Genomic DNA, 22,630 nt, shown 5'->3' on the forward strand with positions numbered 1-22,630 from the left:
ATATATATACCTTTTTTTATAGATATGTTTTTCAGATGTTGATTTATTTTTTTGTACTCATTTTAAATTTGCTGTTGAATGTTCAAAGTGGATTTTTTTGCTTATATATTTAGGTTCTTTTAGCATTTGACGGTAAAAAAAAAGTCATGCTACTCAGTTATTGATAATGGGACAGCCTGTTAGTGAGTTGGGACAGTGTGTAGGAGGAGGGGAAACTAGCTCAAAAAACACAACATGGCAGCGTCCATAAACCACATTTTGGCTTCAGATTTTATCAATAAAAACTAAGTAACTTTGTCTGCTTTTAATTAATGCGAATGAGTCCAATACTTCAACCTTCACTTGCCATCTTTGTGTAATAAAATTATTACAGTAAATATAATTTTTATGAAAAATGCTATCATCATGAATTTTCATTTTCGTTCATTGTATTTTATTCAAGATTGTTCTTTTAATAAAGATTTGAACTTTTAAATTAGATCAAAGCAAAAAACAGATATTTTAAAGTTGAGTTTAGTGAAAAAGTTGCAAAGAATCATTATCTTCCAGGACATACCCAACAAATCTTTTATGGAAAAAGTTATTCCCATTGCTGATTATAATGTTGATTTAAAAAACAAGATTTTATTTTTTAGGAAATTTGCATCTACTTTAACCTAAACTGTAAAATACATTAAATTTGTTGATTGGTTCTCCTAAAGAACAGTTTTGGGGTTTCATAAGTGCTAAATTATAAATTTTTTTGGACTCTTAACCTCTGCTCAGGGTTAGTGAGTTAAAGGGCTGTCATGTAAGTGACACTTTTTCTCTGCTCTCACTGAACATTAAGCAGTGACATCACAGCTTGACCTTTGACCTTCAGGTGGTTTGTTCCAGATGCTTTGGGTCATAAGCACTGCTGGTAGCGAGATGATGGCGGTGATATGGGAAAAGATGGGCCAATATAAATATGGAATGGTGGGAAGCAGGTGCTGCTTCTGGGTTTATCTGTCTGTCACAGAGAACAGTCACCCAACAGAAAGGTTTGCTGCTTTTCATGACACAGAAAGGATGTCTTTAAAGAGGAGTGAGGTTAACCTCTAATTACGGGGTGTTCTGTAACGTCTTAAAGCTTTGGCACAGCAATGATTTATTTTCCATCCACTCCCTCAATGCTTACTCGCTTTTTTTCCCTCCAGTACAATAAACTGAAAATAACCGTTTTACTATTTGTTATTAAATCTGACTGTAGTTTTAACTCATGTCAAGATTTGTTCTTTAATATGGTGACTTCACATTATTGAGGAGGATATAAATTTCACTAATTAGGTAATTATGTTTTATGCTGCTTTGTCTCTTTTATACGTACTAGAGGAACCGGTGTAAAACCCAAACTTCACCTGCATTACAAATATGGCTGCCTGGGGATTAATTTGTCACTTTTAGATGCCTTCATAAAGAATCATGATAACATCTTTTTTATCCACGTTAAAAAAACCTTATTCCTACTGCATCCATTCCAGACCTTGTGAATTTCGCTCAACCGGGCACCATTTTGTTCCTAGAAGCATTAGGGCAACAGTTTCTAGCTTGGATCTAGACAAACATTCATAAATGTATTGGAAAGCACACACACCCCAAAAAGAACAGGAGAGGGTATACACAGAGACAAACACACAACACATTGGAGTGGAAATATAAGAACTAGAGCTGTCAAAAACAACCGTGTCTATTTTTCTGGGGAAAAAATGTCTGCCAAGACTTCCTGGTAATAAGTCTCCTAAAATGTAGAAATGCACTGAGAATCCTTGAAATATAGCCACAGTGATGGATTTCTGAGCCCATTGAAGTGTTCAACGGGGACAAACATCCTTAACATAAGAGTGTGATCCATGGCTCTCTGTGGTATTTGCTTCTAATGCATAATACTGAGCAGGAAAGCGCAGAAACCCTTAAACCATCCTCCTGGTCAAGTCCAAAAAGCACATGTAGGGATGAGGCGGGGGTCTGACAGCATGGCAACTAACTCCTTAAGCCCCTTCAACTGCAAAACCCATCAACATGACTACATGCTGGATCCAAAGGAGGGTTACTGAAGTTTAGCTCACTGCACATGTCCTGTTGCCAAATCTGCACCTCCAGGGGACTGGATGCAAGAAGGCGCAGTGACACGGCGGACAAGATGGATGCCAACATGGAGCACACAAGAAGAGAAATGTTGAGACATAATTGCATTCGCACAACTCTCCTGATGTGAACGGCAGGCACTGTGAGGAGAAACGTGTTTATTTGTCATCCACAGGGGTAATGGGAGTAGGACCATTCATCCCTGGGATGACATCTGCGAAGAAGCCACAGAATCCATCCAGTGATGAAGTGGGAGCTTGAGAAGGTCATCACTATTCTGACAAGGGTCAGCTTGACCTGAGAACAACTCAGATGGTGGATATATTAAAGGAGCTCATTTATATTCCAAGGAGGTGAATGATGAGGAAAGAGGGCCTCAAAATCTCAACATCAAGCTGAGAACAGACGACTACTGGGTTTTCCTTCTATTTGTCACAGTCATGCAGGGTAATTTATTATTTTAAATTTGACTTTTAAATTCAGTTATTTTAAATAAAGCTTTTGTGCTGCATTACATGCTGCAAAAGTCATTATTTTCGCATAACCTCTGTGAAATCAGACATGCTTTGATTTTCTTGCAACAGTTGACAAAAATAATAATTCTTATTGAAGTAAAGCAATAAAATACACTGACCAAAAAGCAACCAGAAGGTAATGTTTAATTTGGATGCAATTGATTTGATTTGCAAGCAGGGGAGGAAGAGCACAAGAAGAAAAAAGTTGGCGTCATCATGAATGGAGTCATGCAGTTGCCAGATTATCTAATGGTCAGTCAACAAAGTGAGTGAACATCAGCAGGTATAGAAGATTCCTTGTGGCAGAGGATAGGGTTTGATAAGGTTTATTATTTTTATTATTATTTTATTTTTGTGAGTACAAAGTGGTTGTAATGTCCATCTGCCCAGTGTGTGACATACAGAAGTCATAGTGGGTCCATGTTGAACCTGAGCCACTTCAGGTCACCTTCATTCGAGGTCCTGACGGTACATCACACATTCTGCATCAACTATATGTCACCACCGATAGTCTTTCAACAATTCAAACTTAATACCTTGCCTCTGTGCTTAACCATTTTTAAATTGAGTATACAGTATATGTAGTTTAATGAAATATAGACGGTGTATGAAAGCTCTTCCTCTAAGTGTTGCTGGGCAGATGGACGTCTGAGATTTACTCCTGGACCTGTTGCCTTCTCGACTACGTATAACCTAGAAGATGGGAGTTGGAGATGAATGTTCTTGAATGGTCCTAATTAAAATTAATTGCCAGAAAATAAGACAGTTGATCTATAGCCGAATGGTCTTAAAAACAGCTTTCTTCATACCAGCACTACTACTTGTGTTTTGTTACTAAAATCTTGTTTGTTCACAGTAAATTCTATAGGTTCACATTAACAGTCTTCACCAGTCAGTGGATCCAAAACACCAAAAAGGTTGAGATCAACTCTTTTATGGCTTCCTCGTTTAACACACATGCATGCACACGCACACTCTACAGGTCAAGCCATGTCAAGTGTCAAACCAATGAAGTTCAACAGGTTTTCTCTCAGACTAGTGATCGATTCAAGAGAAAACAAAGTAGCACCAGTAGGTGACTTTGTTGAAAAAAACTGATTACAACTTTAAAAAGAGAAAACTAATTTTTTTGATTAAAATTTTATATGAGCAACAAAGAAAAGAGGCAGTTACAAGTTAGTGATAATTAAAAACACTGGTATTATTTCAGGCAGATAAAAAATAATGAATCTGGATACATTTTGTGTGTGCAAACTTAAGTGTGTGAGTAGTCTCTAAATTGACTGTACACTTTAGTAGTAGTTGAATATAGGGCCTGATGATAAAAAATAATGATATATCACGATAGACATGAGATCAATATCTATAAGAAATATGTCCGATAAAATGTTATAAATTTCCCTGAACTATGATCTTGAACCACAAGGCATTCTGCAGGATGTAGGCAGAGGAAAGGCTTTAGCCACTAAACCGCTCACGGTCCAGCTAACCAAGGTTGGCAGCATCAACTAACTCCCTCATCTTTGGTAAGCTAACAACAACCTGTTGAGAAACATGCACAGTAGTTTCATGGTTCCACCATGCCTCATAACTGCTTAAAAATTAAAAGAATGATGCAAAGTGAAAGGAGAAAATGATGCAACAGCTCAAGAGGAAACTGTGCATAGAGGAGGAAAGGTCAACAACTAGATACCGCATAGCATGTACGCAAAGCACCAATGTACCAGAGCTCAAAAATCACCAGAACCAATTTAATGTGTTGAGTCGGGGTCCGGGGGTTGTGGTGAGGTTCATTGGTGGGCCCATTGGATAGCCCTTAATCAGAGCTAAACAACAAATAATATCTGTAGCTCCTTTGTTGAATAGTTTTTGAGTTATAAGCATTTTTGTATGTCCAGGCACCCCCTTTTTTAGATGGAGCCCCCTCCTCATATATGGGGTCTATTGGAAAACTGTTGGCTGGCACAGTATAGGTCGAACACATCTACATTCCTTCCAAATTTCATGTTGATCGGTGCAGCCGTTTCCGTGATATGATTCACCAAAAATCACTGAAAATAAATAAAATAAAATAAAAAAGAAATAAACAGTACGAAAATAATATGAACCCCGCTTCACGAGCAGTGGTCATAATTATTGATATTAACTGATATAAAATGCTTATATCGCAATATATTTTTCAGCCACATTGTTCAGCCCTATGTATTAAATATTATGTTTATCAGTTCACATTATAATTTTAACCATCCTAATGTGCTTTTCAGATTGACACATTTTGTAGAAATATAAATTTATTAAATATAACACAATAAAATAAAATAAAAATTGTTTTGAACGCTACCCAACCCTCATTAATACATTTGTGTCTCCAAGTCATTACATTTATTTCTCACTTTTCTACATTATTCCTGTTGTTTTTTACTGTGTTACATTCAATCAGAGTTTTCAGTTTTTCTTAAAAGATTCTAAACTCCAGTTCACGTTTAAAGCCTTAACTCCTTTACATCCAGCATTTACAGAAAATATTACTTTAACATCCTATACATTTAATGTTTCTAGTCTGCTCTGACTTCTTCACATGGGGCCATATAAACAGATCAGAAGACAGAAACAGGATATTAGACTGATTCATCTCACCTCTGCCTGTTCAACCTGCATCAAATTATGTGAAAAGTGGACACTTTCCAAAAAAAAAAGAGGTAATCTGGGGATTGTCTCTGCTTGCAGAAACCTATCACTGTTCCGTGAGTAATCCTTACTCAGGAAACACACCACAACAATCTAACAATAGCACATAGCAACACATAGTTCTACCTTTCAAAAATGCCCAATAAGAGCCACAGTTTCAGAAACCCACCCCCAACCCCATACATAGCAAGGAATAAAGAGTATGAGAACAACAGAATCAATTACGTAGCTTGTGTATATTAAAACTGTTTGTCAGTTAATTGTGAAATAGTTTAAAAAAAAATCTAACACAAACCTCAGCTTCAAGTTTCTCTGAAAATGGATGAATGCCATTCACTAGATCACAACCCATGATATGAAGGAGAAATCTGCCAGAACTTTGAAAGTCTAGACTCTTGGCTAGGTATTCAGTGGCAAACTAAAAACAACATGGGTTCACCATTACACGACAGAATGTGAGAGCCAGTGATAGGTCTTGGGAGTGTTTTGAGCAAGAACAAAACTTCCATAATAAGGTCATAGTGTCAGCATAGCCACAATGTGGGGCCTGAACACAATATTGTGGTTTGGTATTTTATAGGGCTTGAAACAGGACTGACCATACTGGCCTTACGCCTTATGCCTTAAGCTACGACCATATCAAATGGTCTGTCTCCATTCATGGGTTAGAAAACCCAGAAAACGAAGGCTGCATCTGAGTATCCTACGCGGCCAACATTATCCCAGACTTCCTTGCTCCGTCAGCAAATTAAACAGGAAAATAAAGACAGCTGAGGTTTTTTTTTTTTGTTACATTTACAGAAGAGTGTTTTTGGGGAGCTTTACGACAGAGTTTGGGAATTTATCACGGACCAAAGAATTTGTTTTTAAATGTAAGTTTAGCAACTTAGATGATGAAATCTTTGCTGCAATGAGATGTACTGATACTGAACCTAACCCAAATTAGGGCTGCATGATATCAGGAAGACCTGCGATGTGCGATAACAATTGCTTAAAACTGCAATGATGATATGACTTACAATAAATGAACAAATATTTAAGCATGTAGCGTTGATGTCTTTCTGCTCTGGGTTCAAACATATGTCTTCTGTAGACTAGACCGTCTCATTTCACAGCCTATTATGCAGCCTATCCGGCCTACGTGGGGTGTGAACAATGTAGGTCGCAGTCTCCATGAATTGAGACACATCTAACATCATGGAAACAACATTGCATTGTGCAAACACGACACTCTTAGTGGTATTATCATTTTAGCATGGTGTGATTTATAAGCTGCGTCTTGTTGTAGTCTGAGTTGTGGCATGGCAGGGTGCAGGGTGTGGTGCAAATGTGGGAGTTCACCGATCACCATTCTTTAAAAAGCCTGACAATTCCAGTTTTGGCAAATACAATTTTTTTTTGTAACTGACACTGTCACAATACACCTTCAATGTTCCAATCTTATTTTATTAAAAAAACATTGAATAATACCCTTGATACAATACAAACTTGTTTTAACTGGACAACAGTCCTCTCACAGAAGAGTAAAATGGAATAGTGGCTGATTTTCTGATGAGATTGGTGACTAAATTTGGCTTCTCATGTATGAATCGACTGATCGATCATCCAAGATTAGTCAGGGTGCACCCCTAGTGGGCATACATAGTAGTACAGTAGTCTTGTTGCAGGAATGTGCTCCTCACAGAGCATGGTGTGGGAGAGGAGGAACGTGCAAAGCAGCAGGAAAAACAGATATTTCAAGTACTAAAAGTCTAACAGCATTACAACTGCAATCACACTTGAGGAGGTTTTGCAAATTTGTTGCAACCCAGCTACATTAAAATAGGTTGTGGCGCACATAGTGAAGTTGTCATCCAGTGAAGGGGGTCTTGGTGAGCTAAACTCTCTAATACAGGGGCTGAAGAGGAGATGAATGCAGATGTATTAGAGGTGTGTAGGGGAGGAGCTTTGATGGGGTGGTGTTTCATAAACCACATTCTGTACTGCAGGATCCCAGCTGTTTGGGTGGAGCTATTCAAGGCTGTATTAAAAAAAATCTATATGAGATGGGAAGACATCCAAACAGATGGCTTTCCTCACTCTTAGCTGGCTCATTTTCATTCACATCTGCTTCTCGAGTTAAATATTTTGGGGAAAATATCAGACTTTCGTCTGTCTTTCACTGCGTGTACATGATACGCTGTAAGTCTGGGGCCACATCTTCCAGTCAGACGTTACTCCAGGAGCCTGAACCTACCCTATGAGCTTCACTTACACCTGTCACACCACAGCTCTCACACACCACATTGCTAAATTACTACCAAACGACACATCCCAGGCTCATTGAACAAACTCACATCATAGCATTTCAAGATTAAATTTGAAATCATCTCTCAGAGCTTTAAAACAAAAAAAAGTTAAAGGACTTGCCAATAAATAACTCTCTAAGGACCGTGCGTGCATAAATGTGCTGTAATGATGAAGGAGCGATGGAGGAGGGGACTGATCCGTGCTAATCTTAGCATGCCATCTAGTGGTGGAAGACGTCGCAATAAAGAGACAGAAGCTTGAGGGAATTCTGACAAATTGACAAACATCACATGACAATGAAATGTAATTAGACGTAGAATATTGCCTTGTGTATTTTAACACAATAAAAACAAATTAACACCCAGGCAAGAGCAAAAACCTGTGTGGGCTCTGTTAAAAAAAAGTCCCTTCTGAAAGTCTTGCTGATGTTAATTTAATAGGTCCTTGTTTTCAGAGGAGAGTAAAGTCATTTTCCACAGCACAAATTTATTCACCCCAATCTGAACCTCATTGATTTCATGCTCTATTCAGCTGGAACGCAAAAGATGCCGACTCAGCAGAGAGCTTGACAGTTTCTTTTTAAGGAACGCGAACGGCACAATGAAGATTAATGCGGTGCAGAAGTAAAAAGAACTGAATGCCTATTAGTCAATAGTTTTTAATAAAACTTAGGGGGCTCGATGAGGTATGCTGAGTAAAATTAGCTGCAGCCAATAAAAACTCTTGCAGGTACAGTCAGACGCAGGACGGCTGCTTAATAAACCAATCACACTTTCACATTAGACGTAAGTGAATACTTACCCATCATCAGCTAATGTGATATCAAATAGGTCCTCTGAAGGTTTTTTTAATGAACACATGGCATAGAAAGGGATCAGTTAGTGGGCTAGCAAGGGGGTGGGGGCACCTTACCGTACCACGCAAACAAACTTATCTTGACATGGTTTTTTTGGGTGCTGAAGAGAAGGGCAGATAGCAGAGGAGGCCCAGGGAAAGTGAATTACCTTCTTGACACACGTCAAAGCCAATCACTATCAAGCATCCTTTGCTGTTCCCATGCCCCAAATCCCTGCCGCCACCGTTGTGTTTCATCTGCCAGCGTTAGTATGCACACAGGCCGCGCACCAGCCTCCAAATGTATTCATTTATTCACAGCCCCTCGGAGAAATCACAGTGTCTTGTTGTCCTTTTTTTTCCCCCTTTCTTTTTTCTTCTTCATCCTCGGCTGTCCAGATGGAATTTGCGTGAATAACATCAGTTTAGTGAGGCAGAAAATAAGTACAGGCTAGCACAGCAGAGGGGACTAGATTACGCCCCCTCCCCGACCAACAGCACTCCGCAAAAAAATAATAATAAAAAAGACAAGTGTCACCTTCCTCCACTTTTCCAGTTCTATTGAAACTTGGCAGACGGGGAGACAAACAGTTGTTTTGTTTCATCAGGTGCAATTAAACCGAGGATCATGAGTTAAAAAGATACATGAGGTTTTTTTTATTATTATTAGAAAAAGGTGAGCACTGGAGCAGGGTGTTTCTTCTCCTTTTGTTTCCCATTTACAACAACTAATTGCATTATTCTTCTTTCATATGTTCCTTTAAAAAGAAGCAAGCACAGTCTTGAAAAAGCAATTGACTGGAATGAAAATGAAGGGGAGGAAAAAGAATCGCAAATCAATACTTCCAACTTCAATACAGCCCGAGAGAAATTAAAATGACTTCACTCACAAAAGCAGAAAGACTTAATTTACATCCTACAATAAAAAAATAAATAAATCAGTGCACAGCTTTCAAGTGGCTGAACAACTGTCTTCAGTACAAATTTAATTTCAACTTTAGAAATACCTAAACCGAGACGTTCCCAAAGTCAGACAGGATCTATGTTGGGTTTAAATCAATCATTAGTGGATCACAGACAGAAAAAGGGAATAAAGCCTACCTCTCTGAGAACTGTACTGAAATATCCTCTGTAGAGGCCTCGAACACCCTGTAATAAACAAAATAAACACATTTCATTGTATGCAGTATTATTTGGTTTAAAGAAAACATCAAGATTTGTTTCATAAAAACCAATTGGCCACACAAAGGTTCCCCTGACCAGACTAAACAGCTCTGACCAGTCGTGGTGGACATGCCACCTTCTGTTTTATTTGTGACAGATCCTGTGGGTCCTGCTGGCATCAATAGATCTGACTTTAGAGCATTAAGATACACCACCTGGTTGGTATCTAAGGAGGTAAAAGCTAGGTGTGTTTCTCACAGTGTTTCCAGGCTGGTTTTAGCTGTGAGGTGGGGTCACTGGGGAGTCATTAGAGGATGTGCAGCAATGATTCAGTGAAGTACCATCCACTCAAATGTCAAAATGAAGGTTTTCTCAACAGAACGTTGCAGTGTTTTATGTTAAGTCACAACTACAAATGGTTCCGTAAAAATATACTTCAACTAATCATAGTTCTGGGTTTATGTTTATTCAATCGGCAAATCCAAATACCAGCTGAGAGCTTGAAAAAGATAAAACGACCCTGCTACTCCCTCCACTACCTACCTGTTGGAACATGACTGGATTGTAGCAAATCTGGAAAACCTCCTTCAGTGCGAAGGCAATCTTAAAGCTATGGCTCTCTCAAACTCAGTACTCGACAAATAAGTTTATTTCCTGCTCAGTACATCAAGTTCCTACAAAGACCAGTTGGTGTGGTTTCTGGGTAACTCGGGACATTCATTGCACCTCCCACAAAGATCCTACCTTGTATCTTCCACGACTACACCATAAGCTGGGACCTTTCCTAGAATAAAATAAAAACTGCTTAAAGATGCAAGAGCGCACTACATCATACCTCGCTAGCGTAACACTGATTGATGTTGTGGCAGAAACGGAAGGTGAGATAGGAAACTTGTCGATTTTTATCAATTTGTTACAAATAAAATGTCAAACAGAAAATCTCAGGGGGAAGACAATCCCAAGCAGCAAACCCAAAAACATCCAAGAGTGCCTTTTAGAACAAAGAGTATCAACAAGATAAGGAAGATAAAAAAGCTGCATCACTTTGGAGGCATTATGAAGTTTTGGCAAAATGTGACCAGACATCTTATTCTGTTGCCTACCAATGGGGATATCTCAGAGGACTGATCAGTCAATCTTATTTTTCTTTAACATTGATGTGGTTGGATCATAGCCTAAATGTGAAGCCAGTAGAGCTGGGCGGTGTGGCTAAAAATGTATCATGATTTAAGTGTTTTATATCAGTCTACCAAAGTTCGAGAGTGCTCAGAACCATTGTGTACCCATCATGCTCCATCATGTGAACTATTTCCTCCTGTTTGAATTTTAGCATTATAGTCCAGTTCTTCGCCAGTGTAAAGAGGGCCTAGTTTCCACACTTTTTACATTTTTTTAATCAACGCATGTTCTTTCTGACAGGAAGCCAACTTTCAATATTTCACACCAATTTAATGACTGAACAGGCACGCCTTTTTACTTTTACTTTGGTGAACACAGCAACAACCCAAATATTCTAACAAACAAAAAGTAACCCACTAGGAACCCTTTGATTGTCAGATACCTCTTGTTTAAGCGTAGCCAGCAGCATGTTGTAGGTGGAAGACGATGGAGTGGCTTGAGTTCTCTGTTTGACCACTTCTGTAGGAACTCGGATTGAACATGCCACCTGTAAGAGGGCAACAGGAAAACAAGGATATTTTGATGACTTACCTCAAATATTCATTTGCAAGTAATTGAAAGTTCTACAAGGCACCATTTCTGTGTCTTTTTGCTGAACATGATAAACCACTGTGTAAGCATTTAGAACATGGCAGGTGACCGTGATGCGGTATGAGAAGCGTGATTAAATGTAACAGGAAGAATTACAACTGCTGCAGTCCGCGTGCAACTCAGCCAATTAACAATCGGTTACACACGGCAGACATGACACAGGTGCAGTGGTTGTCATGTCTGCAAGAGGTCATCAGGCAGACTGTGTATCTGTGTCCAAAGAACATGCTTCTGTCAAACACAATGATAGATTTAGACATGGGTGCACACCTCAGTAACCACACTCTCTGCTCAAGTTCCAACCCATCCGCCATATGTCAACAAAAATATGGACTGCCAACAGCTAGTGAAGATAGACATGAATATTTATGCCTCCTAAAGGCAGACAGGCAGGCACAGCTGCCCACCTGGTGACTTGATTTCCCATTTATCCTGCATCAGAGTGGAAATACCAGCTAACGGCAAGCAATCCTACAGAGCGATTGGTGAGCCGCCCTCCCCCTGAGACGTGCAGATGCCTGTCTGCTGGTGCCACCCTCGCCCCTGCAATGTCTAGTGGAGAGGAATGAAAAGAGTGATGAAATGAAATGCATCCTTTTTTTCTCCCTCTGTTGCTCCTTCATATTTAGTAGCATCAGGGCCTCAGCAGAAGGCTTTGGCCATAAAGAAGAAAAGTAACAGCTGTTTGAAGAAGGGTTTTAGGTGGTTACTTGTACCTCCAGTTATTTCCACAGCCATGTGTGCATGTGGTACACAAATATCAGAAAGGATTTCATTCTAGCCACAAAAATAATTCAGTTCACTCCTGGTTTTGTTCACTTCTCAGCTTAGTGTTGACCTTCATTGCATCACTTTTTTGGCAGGGTGACGAACAATCTCTTGAAGTTCGACATAAAGTGAAGAGAAAAACCTCCATGTTTGTACATGAGCAAAAACAAATGCATTGATGGAGCTCTTACAAAGAATTCTGTGCAGTTCCTATTAGGTTTTTTGTAAGCGTATGAAACAGTGACAGTACGACTTATTCACGGTGCAACACTGCCACCCAGTGGCAAAACCTGTCTTAACATTACCTACCTGACTTTTTCATCACGACAAATTATATTAAACTCAGAAATCCTATTTGCCTTCCTCATTGGTCAAAGTACCATTTGTAATCCATTTTGTATTTATTTACCAAACCACTTCTCTGAAAAGGAACAACAATGGCTGTTTACAAAACAAAAGTGTCTACAACAAATAGTCACAATCATTTTCTTTCTCTTGAAGTTGAATTTGCCATTCATGAAGCTGGAGAACAATGAGAAAACAAATGTATTAGACTGTCTTGTTTATTTAGTTGTGATCTGCATGCCTAATAGCAATCAGGTAGTTAGCTAACTAGCTGGCTGGTTGGTTGGTTGGTTGGTTGGTTGGTTGGTTGGTTGGTTGGTTGGTTGGTTGGTTGGTTGGTTGGTTGGTTAGGRACATAAAATGTTGCTGAGGAACAGCAAATTCAAACAATATAGTTTATCGAAGTATATCAAAGGATTAAAGAACTGTATGTTTGGACCAAGATTTTGCCCTTTAAAAACTGTTGAAATGACCTCACCATTGCACACTAAGTTACAAGGTGGGCACATCTGTGGACAGAGCTGTGGACCCACTTTCTGTGATGAGGTGTTTTTTCACTTGGCAGACTGCATAAGAAATTAACCAGAATTTTACCCTACTTTTGAAAAAACAATGTTTTATTTACCAGGAAAATGGACGTACTTCGATTTTTATCTTTCAGAGCCTAATATATTAGTTTTGCATCAAGGCTTTAGAAGGTTTAAGGTACATTAAATAGAAAAAAAAATGTTACTATTAGGGAGAGAAAATGAATAACTTTACATTTGGATACCAATCCTTCAGTAAACTGGAGGATAGAAAGCATATTGATCAGATCTGAATCAGACCACAGAGACATTTTTTTCTTTTCAAAAGTTTCTGTATAATACTGTGTAAGAATATTAAACTGTTCTATTTAAGAACAGAGAACCAAAAATTCAATTTCATAAATCTGCCATTAAATATTCTGGTTTCTTAAAAGATCAGAATTGATTTTAGGCATTACAAATTAAAAGAAATGTATGAACAAAACAGGAAATGCTTTACATCCTTTAACAGCTGAACTGCTTCACTCTCAACACTTTCCTCTGCTTTGTCAGTTTATTATGAATCTACTGGAAGTCTTCAATTATTTTTCTTTTTTATATTTATGCACAAATTCTGAACTCATAAGGAAGCCTTCATTAGGAGCCTCCTACAAAAAGCTAGTTTGCCACTGCCTGTTGTTATTAATGACAGAGTCAATTTCCAGTTTCAGGACTAGCAAACAACTAGTTAATGAGCCGTCAATCAGTGAGTCACAGGAAGGAATAGGAAATGAGCAGACTCACAGCACATTATCAGAGTAAACTAATAAATCAATCTACAGACGGACTCATTAAATCCCTCATGCTTTTTATTTGACCGTCCTTTCAGCGAACGACTCAGAACACAATAAAACCAGATCTGTTTTGAACTTTCCTTTAAAGGATCTTTGTCTTCATCATACGGCAATTACCTTAAAAACCATTTAAAACTGCTGCTGTCACACATGTAAAGAAAGTGCCAGAACAAAATTGGAACAAAATTGACCTCTAATCCTTGGTGCTCAAAGTAACAGCAGGGGAAAAAATGGTAAAATGAGGGAAGAAGCAGGCAGTACGAGAGAGAAAAAGGTCAAGAAGAAGAAGGGATAAGATGAGGGCACAGCAAGTCTCCAACTCTGAAACAACAGCCAATAAATCACAGAGCATGGAGCTGCTCAAAGGCGATGCATGGATTATTTCTCAGCGCCAAGTTAAGTGGTTGCCAGTCCCTCCCCACCACCACCACCACCACCCCCCATAAAAACTTCTCCTCTGTGCTGCCTCCTCCTCGCTGTCCCCTATCTTGTCATGTCACACTGTATTTTGCCGAACATCCTCCCGCAGACAAGCGGTGGTGAAAAAAAAAAGGGGGGGGGGGGGGGGGTCTGCAGATGGGAGAAAAAGCCTGCTGCCTGGCCTTGACAAATGAGCTTTCAGGGCAGACGTCGAGCGAATGGGAATGAAGATAAATCTGATCTAATGGCTAGATAACAGCCTGCAAGAGGCTGACAGTCGCCATCAGCTTACACATTCTTTATAAGAGTGTCCCACATCTGCAGTCGCACCATCACCGGGACGCTTCTGGAAGGAGGAAGCGTTTCTTTCATTGTCCCCGGCCATCGCAACTTCTTTCTCTCTACACTGTGACTGTCATCAGCTCTGTTTCTGTCTGGCTTTTGTTTACACATGAGGTCATGCACTGATGAGGAACTGGATCAGATCATTGCAGTCTTAGAAAAAAAACTTACGATTAACAATCCTCCCTTTTAAATTAGGTTCTTATAAGTTATAATGCGAGCACTCAAATGGCTTTGACCTGTTGGAGTGTAGTGACAACACCAACTTTTACTATTTTAATTTTTGATTATGACTTTTTTCTTACACACAAAAGTAATAAACTAAGTTGTTGTAACGTTGTTTTATTTTACCTCAGTGTTCATCAGAGCTGGACTCAAACTTTGCAGCACCTGCTGTCTTGAAAAGACATTTAAAACCTAACAAATGTGTGTTTGTAGAGTATTTGGCTTGACAATGACATTTATAACCTCAGCTAAAATCTATTTACTTAATTTGTTGACTATTGCAACATTTTATGGCTCCACTTCACTGGACAGAGTCCATTGGGCAATTGTTGAGCAACTAAAATTGGCCCGATCACTCAGCTGTCTTTAAACTTCACAAAAACATTGTTTCTGTGGAAATGCTCTGGAGATTCTTGAGTACTCACTAATGGACCAAAAATTGCTATTTCTGCATTTTCCATGGAGCTTTACAGACATCTGAGTGAACAAGAGAAACTACTCTTGAAGAAGAAACATCTCCTTAATGTGAATAATCCAAAAGAAACAAAAGACAAAGTACTTGTCTAAAACCAGAAGGCCATAGCTTTCATCAGGAGGAGGGGGCAGAAGACAGATACCAAAGGTTGTGGCGACCAAGGCCAAAGATCATTGTGAAATCACTGGAAGACAATAGAGATCATTGAGCACTCACCAAAAAAGGGTTGCAAGATCCGGAAAAGGTTTTGGACACTCACGTGTCTCAATGGTTTCATTTCAGTAGAAAGCAGATATTAAGTGTGGTGTAAAACCCTAAACACACAATACGAGGAAGACGTTTTGTTTTTGCAGTAAAAAAGGGTAAAATTTAAAATTCACAGGTTATGTAGTTACCTGTTACAAAGCAGCTTGTGTCACCAGCTGGTGAATGTATAAACATCTACCAGCTCACATGTTGATTTGTGGTTCCTTATTTGCAAGAAACAACAAATGAGGTTTTGCAATGTTTTAGATAGTTTGGCTCCCTTCCTTCTGACTAAAGCGATGCATTATTATTTTGAACTTTACTCTGGATAGAGAGTGTGTTAAAGTAACAATAAACTAAAGAGTGCTCCTACCTTTAATCCAGTACACATACATAATGGCAAAGGGTTAGGAAATTATTTGATTTGCAAGGAGTTAACACATTTAGAAAGATTATTATTATTGTGACATCGTGAGTAGAGTGTTAGTGTTGTTTGGTAATTGCTGGAGCATCTGACAGTGAGTCAAAGCAGTGAGTGAAGGTCAGCAGACACAGAAGACACTCTGTAGTAGCATCAGACAGCACTAACAGCACTTGACAGTCTGGTTGGCTCTGTGGTTTGAAAGGATGCATAGTTGTATTGTGCAATTGTTCATTATATGTTTCGGCGGCTCGATGTTGGAACCAATGGATACAAGAAGGCACCTAAACACATTATGAAGATTCTGACCATTGAAGATAAAGCCCACCAAGGAAGAATCCTGGAACTGTGCCCTGAGCATTACAAAGTTTAATAAAATCTACAACTGCTAGCTGAAAACCCCACGCTGGACTATGGCTGTGTCCAAATTTAGGGGCTGGGTCCTCTGAAGGCCAAATCTGTCGGCCGCTTACATCACAGCGCAGTGCAGGAGGCTGTCTAAATTCGAATACTCCTCCAATGCGGCCCACATACAGGGGTTAGACACCTGGTTTTAGACCATAACATCCTTTCAGACAGCTTCCTSTTGCGTCCACAGTTAATCCTGTTGGATGTGGTTCTCAGTGGTATGCTGATATTCCCCTGGATACTGTGGCTCTTGGTACATCAACAAAGACTTGCTGTCTTGGTCACAGATGCTCCAGTAAGACGTGCACCAACAATTTGTCCTTTTTTGAACTCTGGTATGTCACCCATAATGTTGTGTGCATTGCAATATTTTGAGCAAAACAGTGCTCTTACCCTGCTAATTGAACCTCCACACTCTGCTCTTACTGGTGCAATGTGCAATTAATGAAGACTGGCCACCAGGCTGGTCCAATTTAACCATGAAACCTCCCACACTAACATGACAGGTGTTTCACTTTCATTGTCTAACCCCTGTATGTGTCCTCCTTTTTCTCCCAATTTGAGGGACAGGTCAAATGGATCCGTTTTTTTAAATATTATTCTTGTCAGAAAAATAAGCGTGCACACACATCAGGTTCGTTAGTTCTTCAAATATTGCCTTTAAGCTTAATTTGCTGTTTTATGATATTAATAATACTAATATCTAGATATTTTGCTAATTTCGATCTACTTTTGCTTCTGTTTAGCATTGACATGACTGCAAGGTGACAGGACATATGTCGAGGTATGGGCGGGAATAAGGCAGAAAGCTAGACCATCCAAAATTACAGCCACTTTTTCCAGTCTTTGCGGTTGACCAAGGACCAGGTAGGCCAGGTCCTTCGCAGGACCCAGCCCCTGAATTTGGACACAGCCTGTAAATGGCATTAGCCAGACAACAGGTTCATCGTCCCACATATAGATTATTACCACCAGAGCTGAGGATGACTGTCCAGGCTAACCAATAAGTACATGACTGTTTGACTTGTGTTCAGAGAAAAACTTTGAGGCAGTGTCAAAATGCTGCTTTCTTACCTGTCACCAGCTGACACAACTTTTTAATTAATCAATTATTGACTTAATCTGATTTATTTTAAATACATTTAGTTATTGTTAAAGTACTACAATTCCGCAGCCTACCAAGCTCAAGTTGCTGCCACTTTTGCTAAACCCTCAGAAAACTAACTTTTAATTCAAATTCAAAGAAGAGACCGAAGACGAAACACAGCCGTTACATCACCGCGCAGGTGTTTAGACCTTTCATATGACTCGGGGCAATGCTAAGGTTAGCCTTTCATGGTTAAGCCCGAAGATTAGGACTCTCAAGATGAATTCAGCTGCCCGAATGCAGCGGGATAGCGCCCCTGCTTTGCTCTGCTCCACTCGGTGGATTTGTGCCTTTGATGTGTTCAAATCCAGCATGGGGTTAAAGCCAGTGGCAACCCTCTGCCTCACCTTTCACATTCAGCTCACCTTTGCCGCAGACGGAAGCTGCAAAATTTAACCAGCTGTTACTTTTTTTTACACTCGTGCAGCAGCTGAAGTAACTGATTGTGACAACAGATAAACTGTGCTAATCTGAGAGCAGCATGTTGTCGAAGTCCAATAAATCCAAGTCCATTTCACGAACATGTAAAACTTGGCAAAATTACCTCCATCGAAAAGCCATGAATACAGACCAAGTGTTTTGCAGACACCCTGGGTTAAAACCCTGATCTCCATACCTCCTTCATGCCTACATGAATACCAGCAGGCCCCCCCATACGGCTCAGATGCTGCAGCTCACTTCCAGCTGACTAGGAGAGGATAGGCCCAGGAAATTGTGCCGCTCCTCAACGGTTGGAATCCTCCAGACTAAATTGGCAGAGTCCGAGTGTCTGCGCTGGGAAAGCAGATGAGTCAATAGGCAGTAATGAGATCTTATTTACCCAGCTGGTGGGGAAAATACCGGAACAATCTCGAGGAAGCCCCCTCAACTCGCCCAGCTGGGCCCGTGAGGCACATCAGCCAACCCCCGCCCCTTGTCCCCTGGTACCCGCGTTAATAGCGTCTGTGAAATTTAAAGAGGATAGCATTAGCACGCACGCCAGTGGTGCTCATTTGGGACAAACAGTGGTGGGAAAGAAACAGAGACAGTAAGATGGAAGAGGAAAAACAAGCGCAGCAGCTGGCTTTCTAAAGATGGAAGAACTAAGAATGAGAAAAGCCAACACAAAAATAACACAAAGCGAAGAAAAACGGGAATATATTAAGTCCAGATGAGCGGCTGTAAAAATAAACATAAATAAATAAAACAGGATGAGGACTTACGATTTCTCCCAAGGAGGCGGCGAGCATGTGAGTGACCGGTGCCACGTGCGGCACTGCGAGCGCTCCACCGGCGCAGAGAAGAGACTTGGTGCACTCGTAGGTGACAAAGAAGGCAGCAGCTGAAACCGAGCAGAACCGCAGACATTTAGGGGTCATTAGTCAACTAGCATGGAGCAATTAATATCCCTCCCCATCACTGACAGGGGACACACAGAACGTGTGTGAATTTCTGCACAATAAATTCAAACGCTCAGAAAATTAGAGGACTTTCTTTCATGTGGAAAAACTAAACAATCGTAAAAAATAAGAAAAATAAATCCCAAATATGGCTCCAGTTTATTATCCTTTTCTTTTGAGAAACTAATGAGCAGCACTGAGATTTAATTACTGAATCTCATAAAACAGTTTAAACATTTATGGAAGTTCTGACAGAATGACCTAATAAATCATCAAATACATCCCTGCAACTACAGCAACCAGATGTCACATAACTTAATACTACTGAAATACTTACACCTTCTTTCATTCCATAACATTTAGACATGCTGCTTTCATTTTGAACCAAAATGAAGATATTGCTTCTTAATTAGTTTTACTAAAACATTTAATCCTCCAGTAAATATCAATCTTTGTGATTTGCTTTAAGAAAGCAGTGAAATCACTGTTGACCAGTCACAAACTACAACAAGTTTATTTTCTCTTTAGTTCCTGTGACATGCTGTCCCTACAAATACAAAAATTAGAGGAAAACATCTTAATATTTAAAAAAATTGGAATGCACATGATTTAACTGGCATATATTTTGTTTTAAACATCGGAGTGGTCAACGTGCAATAGGAAATGACAACAAAGGGGAACTCTTCAAAAAGGGGAACTCCTTGGTAGGGATGGGTGGTATTACAGAAAAAATTAATTGTCGCATTTATGGATGGCAGTTGCACTTAAATTATACATATAAATCACAAACTAACTTCATTTTAATAAGGTTAATATGGTAAGCTGTGAATAGAAACCCAACTTTCCACAATGTTGAGTGGTTGCAGATGTTTAGTAAGGAATGTACACCATGGATTCACAATGCACACTTTATAGTGAAAACACCTCATCACGTGGCACTAATTGCAGTAAAGGCAAAATGACAAACGCTTGTTGACAGCTTTTCTGATGATTAATTGCACATGTCTTTGTCTCTATCTATTTGCTACTGTCTGTGTTGTTTGTCATTGTAGTAATGCTCCGTTCACATGCAGGCGTTCATTTGTGGTCACTTCCTGTTGCTGCCCATACGAATATCACAACAACTTTTCATCTCAGCAGTGTTATTTTTGTTTTGCAATATGTTATGAATGTTATCTTTCAAATAATGCAATTGTATTTATGACGAAAATTTAATGTTAAGTTACACACACCTTTATGTAACTGAAAGTTAAATATTCAAAAAGAAATTTACATTGTGTGGATTGTTTTTAGATGTTAGTCTGTTTTTGATGTACACTGTGTGGGTTGTTCATAAATGTTTTTGTTTTGATTTAATAAAATTTGTATTTCCAATGAGTTTAATTTTATTTGTTTGTACCTCGTGGGATGCCACAGCCAAGATGGACTGGCCTTATAAAATCTGTCAGTAATTAGTTCTAACAATGAACGGCTGGAAAGCAGCTGACAGCAGGACTTGAAATGTTTGCTGTTAAAGAAACAAAGATCGTGTGCTTTGCATTCCCCTGGTGAAAGCAGCGAGGTACATTTTGTTTATTTCACTTGTATTATGAGCCCATGTTCTTATTTTAATGTCTGTATAAATGTTTTAAGTTTTCATGGTGATTGTGATGGTGATGACGGACAGTGATCATGGAGCACCAGATGAAAATAAAAGAGCTTAAAATCACGCATCGAGGCTACGCTGAACATTGTCAAGAACTGGGGGGCTGCTACAATTTAAAACAAAAACATTAAGTAAACAAAGGCCTATCATTGTTTGAAGGAATGCATCTCATTCCAGAGTTTTAAACTAAGACTGTCTTATCTTGTAAAATAGGTAAGTTTTAGCTTTTCAGGTCATATTTTTTATGATCAAACATGATATTATTGTAAGCACTTTGGGAATGACTCTCAGCTACTACTGATTTAAATAGTATAAACTCAATATACGTAAGTTACAGCCATGACTCTTTTTGCAATTAGCAATGGACGCCATCTTGAATTTGAGTGAAATTGGATCAAAATTGAATCAATTGTAGACGTCCATCCGAGTACTGTTATTACAGCTAAACAAACTCTACCTGTGATTCATCGGATCCAAACCAAAAGTTTGGTCTTTGTGTTCACAGGCAAACAGCTGATTTGTTTCCTTTCAATTTATGTTGCTTTTTTTCCTGATAGCACAAACCTAAACTTTATAACTAACAGGTGCACGTGTTGCCTGAAGATCATCAGAAATAAGATTTCACAACGATTGTCTTACCGGTGGGGAAGGATGCGACAGCAGCAGACGGGACCCCAGCATAGATGCCCCTGAAGCCCCCAGCCTTGTAGAAGCCCTGCTGACTCTGCAGTCTGGTCTTTACGGTGTCCAAGGGGAACAGGGTCAGATCCACACACATCCCCGCACAGCCACCAGCCTGCAAAGACACACACATTACTGAAATACACATTCTGTCACACCAACTAATTCCTTTATACTTAATGCTGAAAACGGGGCAAAAAAAAATGTAGAAATTTATTGAAACGAGTAAACATGTAAGTACAAGGTTCAGTAAATGCACCCTAATGTCCACTCACTAGCAGCTGAAGTTCAAAACTCTGTTTGAGGTGAGAGACACAACACATCAGAGAAACCTCCTTGCTCGTATTCATAATTTTATTGTTGTTTAACTATTAAACGATTAAGTTTAAATTCTAACTTTTTGATCTGGAAATATCTGTGTATACAGCTGGATGCTTCTTTGGTCTCCACAGCGAATTGTCTGCTTCCAGTTCTCCCAACATCCTCCTCACACAAACACACTCCAAATCCTTCTTCACTGCATCCATGACTCTCCTCCATGGTCTTCCTCATCCTCCTCCCTGGCAGCTCCTTATTCATATCCCCTATTCCTCCTCTGCAGGTCTTAACCACCTAAGCTGAGCTTTCCTGACTCAAAGGAACACAATATAATGACCTTTATGAACTTAAAACAATACAAACTTTGAACAATTAGCTAAATATCTCATTTCATGTGTGTTTTATTTTAAGCAGCAAACATCCAATTATAGTTGGGGACTCTGCCAATAAAACGTCAACACATTGTCAGTCGCTGCCACTGTTTAATGTTTTGTACTGGTACCAGAAAACACTGAGTGTACAATGTGTCCACACAGGTGAACTGTTTTCTGCCCCACAAGGTGGAACGCTTGTGTTTTACATTAAAAAAATATTATATACTTTAAATATCAAGACATTATATTTACTTTACGACTATGTTACAAACCGTACACCTAAAGTTTATCTCGTCGGATATGTTTTACACGTAAATGTGGTTCTTACTGCAGGAAATTTGATAAAAACTTGCGTTTTATTGTAAGCTGCTGATATATTTCATGCATAATTCACCGAACGAAGCGACCGTCTTACCACCAGAGACGCGACGAACTCTCGTGTGTCCATGTTCCGCTCACAGACGTTCAAAGACAGTCATGAGCCTGAAAATATGCAACTGTTCTGCGTGTGTGTCGTCTCACTGAAACCAAAACATGCCTGTCAAGGACGCTGCCATATTGGCTGAATCACTTCCGCGTGACGTCATGACGCAAAGTCTTGGCTGAATAACTTCCGCGCGACGTCATGACGCAAAGAAGTGTTTCGCAGAGCTCTCTCTCTCTCTCTCTCTCTCTCTCTCTCTCTCTCTCTCTCTCTCTCTCTCTCTCTC

At 39.5% G+C, this 22,630-nt stretch overlaps 1 protein-coding gene across 2 annotated transcripts in view; it reads right to left on the reverse strand.

Annotated features, from left to right (window-relative positions):
• The window catches only part of slc25a26 (solute carrier family 25 member 26), a 71,558-nt gene extending 49,069 nt beyond the window's left edge, over positions 1 to 22,489 (reverse strand). Inside the window, exons 1-5 of one of the 2 annotated variants that reach the window (XM_014009858.1) lie at positions 22,336 to 22,489; positions 21,187 to 21,343; positions 18,726 to 18,844; positions 11,158 to 11,262; positions 9,534 to 9,581 (exon numbers count right to left, since the gene is read on the reverse strand). In XM_014009858.1, the coding sequence (XP_013865312.1) occupies positions 9,534 to 9,581; positions 11,158 to 11,262; positions 18,726 to 18,844; positions 21,187 to 21,343; positions 22,336 to 22,368 (462 nt within the window). In that variant the 5' untranslated portion in view covers positions 22,369 to 22,489. The remainder of the gene's footprint in view (positions 1 to 9,533; positions 9,582 to 11,157; positions 11,263 to 18,725; positions 18,845 to 21,186; positions 21,344 to 22,335) is intronic. The other variant, XM_014009857.1, reaches the window with a different exon arrangement.
• Between the last annotated feature and the right edge of the window lie 141 nt (positions 22,490 to 22,630).

The sequence above is a fragment of the Austrofundulus limnaeus genome, unplaced genomic scaffold (assembly GCF_001266775.1).
Source record: "Austrofundulus limnaeus strain Quisiro unplaced genomic scaffold, Austrofundulus_limnaeus-1.0 Scaffold62, whole genome shotgun sequence".
NCBI classification, from domain to species: domain Eukaryota; kingdom Metazoa; phylum Chordata; class Actinopteri; order Cyprinodontiformes; family Rivulidae; genus Austrofundulus; species Austrofundulus limnaeus.